At 47.1% G+C, this 10,661-nt stretch overlaps 1 protein-coding gene across 1 annotated transcript in view; it reads left to right on the top strand.

Moving 5' to 3' along the window:
- The first annotated feature begins 5,920 nt into the window (after window positions 1-5,920).
- ZNF638 (zinc finger protein 638) overlaps window positions 5,921-10,661 on the top strand; it is a 147,362-nt gene continuing 142,621 nt past the window's right edge. Inside the window, 1 exon segment of the mRNA XM_021001129.2 lies at window positions 5,921-6,171. Within this exon segment, the coding sequence (XP_020856788.1) occupies window positions 5,978-6,171 (194 nt within the window). The 5' untranslated portion in view covers window positions 5,921-5,977.

Genomic DNA, 10,661 nt, shown 5'->3' with positions numbered 1-10,661 from the left:
CACCTAACCCCCTTCCAAGCTGCTGATTTCTCTCCCTGGGCTATTCCTCCTTTCAGAATTTTGCCCAACCCTGGAACAAAGAAATGGAGAGTGTCAACCTTTCCACTTGACCTCCTTTTCTTGGAGAGTGGCGGAGTCATGGAAAGAGCCCGGGTTTGGAATTAGAAGACTCTGGCTCCTTGCTATCTTGGACAAGTCACTAACTTCTAGGCCTTACTTTCCTCATTTGTAAAGTGAGTGGGTTGGATCAGGTAACCTCTAAGGCCCTTCTGGGGCGAAGGGTCACAGCTTATGAATCGTGGAAGTGCCCAGCTTTGGTGAGCTCAGAGCATCCCTTCCCCTGAGCTGAACTAGACAGAGATGGGGATACGGAGGAAGGGCGAAGATGGCTCCCAGCACATCGTAGGCACTAATACTTGATTGATTGAGGAGAGGGGCAGTGGCCCTCCATCGTGTATTTATTCTCCGGGAGGTCAGTAATTGTTGTCCAAGTTCTTTACAGGAGAAAGAGCAGGAGAAAGAAGGGAAGGGGAGACAGCAGGAAGGAGAGAACCTGGTTTCATTTAGAAGTCACACTAGGGCTGGGGCTCATTATGAGGAGTCAGAAAACATAACCAACTACGGAAAATCAAAACAATGGTGCAGGCTCTTGCTCTGGCCTGTGTCTTTGGAAAGTATAACCAATCTGGCAGAGGGGAATTAGGGCTCCAGGCCTCGAATCAGAAGCAGACAGATGGGTTCAAACTGGGCTGTGCCCCATGCTAGCCAGCTGCTTTGGGGCAGATCCTGGAATCTTCTGAACCTCAGTTTCCTCATTTGCAAAATGGCAAAAATATTCCCACTACCTTCTGGTCAGGGTTAGGGTCTATTTTTTTTTAAAGGAGAGTTTTTAATCCAAAGGTAACATATGAATATGAATCATTATTAATATGCTGCAACACGTTTCCCCTAACCACACTGAAACATATTCCAAAAAGCAGAGAAGTTGATGAAGGATGGATTCCATCCACCTTGTACATCTTGCCATCAGTCCAAGCCCTGCAGGTGCACCCCTCCCCCGTACCTGGAATTAGCACCCTAGCACCCAGAATCCAGAGAGGAGTTAATCTACGCACTCAGTTCAGGACTCTGTACTGACTAGCCAGAGCAAAGTCACCTCACCCACTGTCCCCAGCCCTACCCACTTTGTACATCCCCCTCCCCACTTTCTACCTTTTGCTCTGGTTGCAGAAAGCAAAGTAGCATCACTATTGCTTCTGGAAGACTTCCCCTATAGGACTCCAGTGGACCAAACCTCCCTTCTCTGGCCACCACTTCCTTATGGGGCTTCTCTCCTCCATTAGAATGTAAGTTCCTTGAGGGCAGAAACTGTCTCACTTTTGTATTTTCAGTGCTTGGCATATAGTAGGAGCTGAATAAACATTTTTTTTCAATCATTCTTTCAATTCTAAAGCTACATTAATTCATTGCTCCTATCCAAGCCAACATTTTGGAAAGCCTTGGCTTCCTCTCCAGCCACACCATTTTCATTCCACACTTTCCATCTCTTCTTTGGTGTATTCTAATTTCCCTTAAATTGTGCAATTTAATCTAGGCAGAGAAGGAAGCAAACAGTGAATGATTTATGGCTAAGAGAGCTTGAATTACCACATTTACTAATGAGTTTCTTGTTCCCAATGATCTCTATGCAAAGCAGATTTACAGAACAACATACATCATAGAAAGTTAACAGAGGAAAGGACTTTTAAAGGCCCTCTAGTCCCCAGAGGTCCAGTTCGGGCAGGTGGAGTGCATTTATTAAGCACCTACTGCATTCCAGGCATGATGCTAGGCACTGGGGATACAAGGACAAAAGTGAAATCGTCCCTGCCCTCAGGGAGCTTATATTCTATCCGGGAGATAAACATATACATATGTAGGCATATATGAAATAAAAAATTTTGGGGGGGAAGGGAGGCATAATTAGCTAGGAAGACTAGGAAAAATCTCATGTAAGGGCTCGAATTGTGGCCATGTGAGTGGAAAGAAAGGGGTAGATGTGAGAGATATTGTGGAGGTAAAAACAAGATTTGGCAGTGTAAGAATAAGAGCTGACATTTATATAGCTCTTACTATGTGGCAGGCACATAGCTAAACACTTTACTCTTATTATATCATTTGATCCTTACAACAACCCTGGGAGGTGCTATTATTAATCCCATTTTATAGCTGGGGAAACTGAGGCAGAGGTTAATTGACTTACCCAGGGTCACACAGTTGGTAGATGTCTGAACTCAGGTCTTTTTGAACTCAGATCTTCCTGACTCCAAGCCTGGCACTTTACCCACTGTACCATGTATCAGCCCTTCTTGGGTATGTGGGGTGAGAGTGAAGTGTCAAGGATGACAGGCAGGTTGTGGACCTGGGTGATAAGAACATGACCCCGTGGACAAGCACCTGGAGGGTACTGAGGTCCTGGAGTCAGAACAACTCAGAACAACAAACCTGGCCCCGGACACTCACTTGTTGTGTGACTCTGGGCAAATCCAATCATTTCACCTCTGTCTGCCTCAGTTTCTTCACCTGTAAAATGGGGATAATAATGGCACCCGTCTTTCAGGGTTGTTGTGAAGATCAAATAGGAACATATTTGTAAAAAGTGCTTAGCACATAGTAGGCACTATATAAATGTTAGCTATCATTCTTGTGATTATTATTATTATTATTCTCGAGAGAAAAAGGGAAATCTGAAACAGTGTTTTGGTAAAAGATAATGAGTTTTGTTTTGGACATGCCGACTAGATGTCTACTTTGAAATAGTCTGCAGGCAGTTAGTGATGAAAGATACAGGAGGGACAGCTAGGTGGTGTAGTGGAGAGAACAACCAGGCCTGGAGTCAGGAGGACCCGAGTTCAGATCCGGCCTCAGATAGTGACCAGCAGTGTGACCCTGGGCAAGTCACTTAACCCCAACTGCCTCCAAAAAAACTAGAGGACAGGAGAGAGACATAGATTTCTGAGTCACTGACATAGAGAGAATTTAACACATGCGACTTTATGAAATCACCAAGAGAATACAGAAAGAAGAAGAAAAGGAGCCCAGGACAGAGCCTTGGGCATACCCACAGCTGAGGATGATGATCTAGGTAAGGTGACTGAGAAGGCACAGTCAGAGAGGTAGAAGGAGAAGCCAGAGAGAGAAAAGGGTCCTAAAATCCCAGGGATGGGACAGAAGCCGAGGAGACAGGATTTTCAACCCTGTCAAACACTGCAGAGAGACCCAACAGGGTGAAGACCGAGGAAAGGCCATCACATCTGGTACTTCTGGGGTCACTGGAGAGCAGTTTCAATGGAATGGAGAAGTCAGAAGACAGTGGGAGGAAATGAAGGGAAAACGTCAATTGCAGATGGCCTTCTCTAGGTGTTTAGCCACAAAGGGGAGAAGAGGTATGGGATGGTAACCAGCAGAGGCAAATGGACCAAGGCAGGGACTTTTCAATTTTTTAGGATGGGGGAGACATGGGTACGTGCACAGGCAGTTGGGAGGCAGCCAGCAAGGAGACAGGGAGAGAATGGAGAATCTGCTGGAGAAGATGGGATGGAGTGAGCTCACTGGGGCAGGCGAAGGGCTTAGTCTTAGAAAGGAGAAGGACCACATCATCCCTCCTTAGAAGGTGAAGTGGGAGAGAGTGGAGGAAAGCACCTGACTGACAGAAGATGAGGAGGAGGGGGAGGGGAGAAGAAGCTGCTTTTGGTGAATGGTCTCAGTCTTCTCAGTGATATGGGAGGCAAGGTTCTTAGTTGACAGCATCTAGGGAGGCTGAGTTAATGAGGGAGGTGTAAAAGAATTATCTTGCAGCAGTGAGGGCCCAAGTGAGATTTTGTAACATGAATGATGTAACATAAAATAGCCTCCACCTGACAGAGAGGACCAAATGGATAATACGTAAATAAAGTGCTGAATAAATTCTAGCTATTATCATCGTTATGGACAGCTCTATTTCTTCTTGGTAGCAATCATTCTTTTCAAGGGCTCATTATGTTGAAGCACATTGAAATAAATATTTCTCCAGTCTAAAGTCCCTTCCAGACTAACCTGAATGAAATCTTATCAATTCTTAGTCAGATTTCTAGGAAACAATTTCTTTTATTAAAAATCTCCCCCTCTCTGGGGCAGCTAAGCGGTGCAGTGGATAGAGCACCAGCCCTGGAGTCAGGAGGACCTGAGTTCAAATCCCACCTCAGACACATAATACTTCCTAGCTGTGTGACTCTGGGCAAGTCACTTAACTCCAAGTGCCTCACTTAAAAAAAAAAAGCCCCCTCTCCCTCCAGTGGATAGAGGGCTGGGGCTGAAGGACTCATTTTCCTGAATTCAAATCCAGTCTCAGATATATACTAGCTGTGTGACCCTGGGCAAGTCACTTCACCCTGTTTGCCTTAGTTTTCTCATCTGTAAAATGAGCTGGAGAAAGAAATGGCAAATCTATCCTGGTATCTTTGCCAAGAAAACCCCAAAAGGGGTCATGAAGAGTCAGACATGCCTGAAAAACAACTAAACAACAACCATTTTTCTATTAGGAGAGTCTGTAAAAGGGTGGTAACCAGACTTAGATAAGAAATACCTTAATCTAGTGAAGTTCATTGCCTACCTCACCAACATCAGCTGTGTGGCAAGGCCAGTAATAGGAAGTCATGAATTCAAATCCCACTTCAAAACCCACTAGGTGTGTTACCTTCAGAAAATCATTTAGCCTCCTTCAGACTCAGTTTCCCCATCTGTAAAATGGTAATGATGATGATGATGATTATAGAATCTACTTCAGAGGATCTTTCATATATATGTATATATATATATATGTAAATGCTAGCTATATTATTAACCGTATAGTTTAGGAAATTATTCTTTAGGCTTTGCTTACATTTTTGACTTGCTCTGTTTAAGGAAAGCAAAATTCTGACCCCCTGCTCAAATCTTGACTGTGAAATCTTCTTTCAGGAATGCTATAAATGGTAACTTTGAAATAGCTTATATTACAGAGATTTCCAAGGGCATGAAGGGACCCTGCATTTTGAATTTTAAGCAAAAAAAAAAAAGGCTTAGATTGGACTAGTTATAACCAGTAAATGTGTTTCTGGCAGGCTTGTGCCCAGAACGTAGAGAGGTCCATTTCCCCCCACCAGGGTAAATAAATGGCTTTTGATTACTCCCCGGTACGCGTCTGCACTCCTGCATGACTGGGAAGAGCAAATCCAGCTCCGCTTCTTGGAGGCCATGGTGGGGGAGCGACAAGGCAGAAGACCACGGGATACAGCGTCAAGCACATGCAATTCACCAACAGGCTGCTTCTGTGTGCCAGCCCAAGCCGCAAGGTGGTCCAGGGGTAGAGCACCCTGCACCCGACGTCCTGCCTCAGACATTTCCTAGCTGGGTAGCCCTGGGCACGCTGGCCTCAGTTTCCCGCACTGTAAAACGTAACAGCTCCGCTTCCCGGGGACGATGCGATGAGGTCACATTTGAACGCCGGGCTATTACATAAAGGCTACCCTTCGTATTGGCTCTAAGAGGCTGGGGTTCTCGACAGAAGCAGCAGCGACCGCCCCTCCCCGCCACTGGCTCCTCCGGATGGAAAAAGGGGAATGGGAGAGAAACCCCCGCGGAGGCCGGCCCCGGCGGGGAGCCCAGCCTCGGACGTGGCAGGCGGGCTGCAGGGGCGGGGCAGTGTCAGTTACCAGGGCCACGCGCCTGCCAGGCTCCCGGGGCTCAGCAGCGCGATCCCCCCTCCCTCCCCGGGGGCTCGAGCTTCTCTCCCCGCCTTCTTCTCCCACCTATCAGGCTTCCCGCGCTCGGCCCGTCCCCGCCGCTGATTGGCCGGCAGGCGCGGAGGGGGCGGGCCCCCGAGCGGCTCGCGGAGCTGGCGGCGTCGCTAGCTCAGTCTCTCCGGGTCTCCGCCTGGGGTGGGTGGAAGGGTGTGAAGGGCCAGGCGCGGGGCGCGAAGATGCCCCAGGACGGCGTTGCCGGCGGCGCTCCTGGGCAGGGGAAGGGAGCCCTGGCTGCCGCCGCCGCCGCTGCCGCCTCTGTCGCCTCTGTCGCCTCTGCCGCCGGAGTGGTCGGGCTCGGTGGCGGGGCGCTCCTGCCGAGCCCCGCGTTGGTGGCCTCCGTAACTGCGCCCGTCCCGGACCCGCTAAGGCGGTGAGCGCGTCCTCTGGGGAATCTGCGGCCCGGCGGCGAGTGCGCATGCTCCCTGGGGGTGTGTGGTCCCGGAGGGAGGCAGAGAGGGGGGGCCGACGCGGGTGGGGGAGGGCGCAGGGGCGGATCCGGGCTCTGTGATTGGTTGCGAGAAGGCAATAACAGTGACAGCTGGTTTTTGTCTGTATAGCGTTTTCTCTACCTGGTCCATTTCACTTTCTGCTCCCCTGCTGGGGGCTCGCCGCTAGCCAGTGCCCGAAGGGGCCGCAGCGCTGCCCTTAAGAGTCCTGGGCCTGCCTCCAGTTCTCGGCCCTGTCTGCCTCTTTCTCCAGGGTGACCTTGGGCAGGTCACTTAGGGCTAGCTAGGGGGTGCAGTGGGTACACTGCTGCACCTGCAACCCAGAAAACCCGAATTCAAATCCGGCTTCTGTCCCTTACTAGCCGCCTGCCTCTGGGCAAGTCACTTAACCGCTGTCTGCCTCAGTTTCCTCAACTGTAAACAACTGTGAGGCAAAAATGAAATGATATTTATAAAGCATTCTGCAAACCTTAAAGTGCTATCCAAATGCTAGTTATTATCATTATCATTATTATTATCTTCCCCCTTCTGGATCTCAGTATTTGCGCTCTAAGGTTCTCTTTTCTGGGATCCTCTGTGAGCGGGGAGGTTGGGAGAGCTTGATCTTCCTGATTTCAGGACCAGCACTTTGCCCCTTGGGCCACAGGCTGCCCCTCAGGATGCCACCTCTCCCTCAGGGCCCACTTATTAATATGAGACTTCCCCAGGCCTTAAGAGAGAGCATCTACTCCAGGGATCGTTCACGTTTTCTGTGTCTCGGCCCCCTTTGACTGTCTAGTGAAGCTAGTGTCTCCTTCTGTGTTTTTAAATCATTGTATATGTGTAATAGCAATTTAAAATGCTGTTTTTAAATAATTGAAAAAATGCTAAATTTCAGTTAGGGGCTGGTGAAAATAAAAATGCATTCATGTTCATGGACCACAGATAGTGGACCTTAGGATCAGAGCCCTGTGATATTTCAGTGTAACTTCATTATACATATGAGGAAACTGGCGACCAACCAAATAGTGTAAGAGACTTTCACATAGTCTCTGAGGAAGTGAAGACATTAGGTCTTTTTTGGAATTGGAAGGGGAAAATCTAGTCAAAACCCTTCAACCCACAGGTGAGAAAAAGGCCCAGACAGGGGAGAGTTAGGTAGCTCATAAGAGGGAAAAGCAAGACTTGAATTGAAGTGTAATGATGTCCAGTCCAGTCCTTTTTCTTTTTTAAATAACATCTGTCTGCTTCCCTGTGTGCATAAATGCTAGGATAAGGTGATTTAAAAACAGAAAGAAGATGAAATCTGGTGGAGGCCCTTTGATTTGTGCCTTTAGTGTATATAGAGAGAGGATAGGATTTCTAACTGGAGGGGACCTTCCAAATAGTCCAGTCCCACGATCTCATTTCAAGGTCGGATAGGTGGGAGTCAAACTTGGGTTCTTTGACTCCAAACTCCCACCTCACCCCCTAGACCAGAAAGATTTGTTCTTCTTATAGGCATTATAAACTATCCTTTTTTGTGCTTGCAGATGTCCTTCTATTCATCAGTTAAGGACCATTCACGGAGAGCCTAACTCTGTGCAGACCACTGTGTAAGGGTCTTCTCTCTGTCTCCTTGGAGGCATTGCTTCAACGCAGGAGGAACATCCCATCTCCCACAAATTTAGCTTAGAGCAGTTGCCTTTCCCTGCTCCTTCCAGGTCATTAGGAATGAGTTGAAAACATTTTAAGGCTGTATTTGTGGCTTAAGAGAGACCTAGGAAGTCCTCTGATAAGACCTTATTCTTTTTATATAAATAATTTTTTTCTGGTGGTGATGCAATACATGCTATAGATTTCTGGAGTAGGTTCTACAGGGGGAAGACTGAGAGTGAGGGGAGCAAACTAGCCAACAGCCCCAGTCCTGAAGCTCCGGGCTCCTGTGGACGCCCATGGGCTGGGCTTGAGGGCGTGCTGCCAATGGCCTTGATGCAGTTATTTCTCTGTGGCCTAATAGGACTGCGTGATTCATTTCCCTGGCTTGGCTGTATCACAAGTAACACGGAAACCCAACTAACTGGATTCCCATCCCGTAGAATGGGTACAACACAGTGTACAAGAGTATGGACTGTTCTCCTTAGCAGAGACAGCTCCTCATTTTTGGGGGGGGTTAGGCCGTGGGGTTAAGTGACTTGCCCAGGGTCACACAACTAGTAGACAGGTCCTCATTTCATGACCCTTCTCTCTGACTTTTTTAAAAAATCCTGGTTTTCTAATCCTGACAGAGTTTTAGTGTATAGAAATAGAGATTTCCTTCTTTGTGCCATTAAACATTAAACTGAATGGTTTATGGGCCAAATGACATAGAACTTTCCCAACATATATGGGGTTTTAGGTAGTAGGATGTCATATGTGTTTTGTAATATCAATATATTTTTTGATAATATGACCTGTTTCTTGGTCTCTTTCTAAGTCCTAAGACTGGAGATGTTGTTATGTTTTGCTTTGCCTCTAACCCAGTGCCAATGGATTTGTTTTGCTTTCTTATCCCATAAGAGGGGAGATGAGGAGAAATAGGTTGTGTCCCTCAGATAACATTTTTGGCTAATTATGGCATTGCCAGAATTAGTTGTTTTTTATGGATTGCCCCATTGTACTGTTTATACCAGTTTGCCCTGTAGAGGTACAGTAGGGTTAGGAGAAGAGGATATGGCTATGTAAATATAGTTGTGTTTTGTTTTATACAATAAATAGGTTTATGAAAAATGTCATTTAATTGGTCATATTTATAGAACATCAGTGGAATTTCTAGTTAAAGGAAGTCTGTTTGGAATCCTTTTGTTAAACCAGTAGCCCCTTTTGATTCATCCTTTGTTCCATGGCCGGCTGGCTTGGCATCGAGATGATGGCTAATTTGGGGATGATAGCAGTTCTTAAGTCCTAGAGAAGTTCCAGTTGGCCTGTGTGAATGGAGCATGACACTGACAAAGAGATACCTGTTTGAAGGATTGAAAGCTGAGAACACCAAATCCTGGTCTTTGTTACACTGAACTTGACTTCGTTGGTGGGTTTTCTTGAACAAGGATGCCTGTAGTGAGTAACCCTATCCTATTTAGAAGGGTTTAAATTGGAGCAGAACTTTAGAAGATTGCCTGGTCCATATTACCTCATGTTCAAAGATGAGGGAAGCTGAGGCTTGAATGGGTTAAGTGACTTGTCCAGGGTCTCATGGGCAGTTTCATTTATGATTCACTCAGTCACCATTAAGCACTTATTAAGGGCCAGATGAGTACCTGGCACTGGGCCAGGCTCCACTAGGACATATTCAAGTCCTGAAACAATCACAGGGAATGAGGAGGTCACATAGAACTACGTACAGAGCAGCTAGAGTGGCAGCAGGATGGCTTAGTGGGCGTCAGGAAGAGCTGAGTTCAAATTGCGCTTCAGATGCTCACCAGCTGTATGATCCTGGGCAAACTCCTTCATCTAACTAACCGAACCTCAAAGTTTTCATTTGTTAAAGGAGGGTAATAACAGAGGGCATAACAGGATTATTGTTTGGGTCAAGTGAGGTAATATCTGTAAAGGGCTATGTAAATGTTGGCTTTTCTTATAAAGAAAATAAATAGATGACTACAAGATGGATAACAGGGGAGAGGCACTCGCATTGTGTGTGGGGGGAGCTATTAAGGAAAGCTTCACATGTGAGATACCTGATCTGCGTCATGAAGGAAGAAAAGGATTCTGTGAGCAGGAGGAGAGGAGGGGACAGTTGTGAGTGGGAAGTAGAGTGGTACTATATGCAAGGGACAGAGACCAGGCCAGATGGCTGGGCTGCAGAATATGGAGGGGATGGAAGGTACACTGAGCCTGAGAGATAGGATGGGGCTGCTTCGGGGAGGGTTTTCAAAGCTCCCCAGTGGAGCTGTGCTTTACGAAGGACATCTGTCGTGTGTAAGATAGACTGCAGTGGGAGAGACTTGGGGCAGGGAGATGGATCTGGAGGCTGCTGAAATAGTCTGGTTAAGAGGGAACGAAGACTGTAAGCAGAGTCAAAGACAGGAGTGAGAGATAACTGTAGAAGTAGCAGGATTTGGCAGCTTGTTGGATATGGGGGTGACGGAGACGCAGCAGTCGAGAGCGAAGCCGAGGCTGTGAACCTGGACACTAGAGGTGATCTTTGGACAGAAATAAGAAAGTTTGGAAGAGGGCTGGATGTGTGGAAAAGAGATAATGATTTGTGGTTTGCACACATTGAATTTAAGGTGTTTTGGGAGCGTCCAGTTTGAAATGTCCAGTGGTCAGTTGGTGATGTGGAACTGAATTTCACTGGAATCTGGTCCTGGAGATAGAGATGTGGGAGCCATTGGCATGGAGATCAGAATGAAGCCTGGAGCAGCTGATGTCACTGAGGGGGAAGAGAACAGGCCTAGGATAGAACCCTTAGAGCTCT

This window comes from Phascolarctos cinereus, unplaced genomic scaffold (assembly GCF_003287225.1).
Source record: "Phascolarctos cinereus isolate Bilbo 61053 unplaced genomic scaffold, phaCin_HiC Scaffold_2;HRSCAF=192, whole genome shotgun sequence".
NCBI classification, from domain to species: Eukaryota; Metazoa; Chordata; class Mammalia; order Diprotodontia; family Phascolarctidae; genus Phascolarctos; species Phascolarctos cinereus.
Note: the sequence above shows the minus strand (reverse complement) of the source record. Positions and strands in the feature narration are given on the sequence as shown.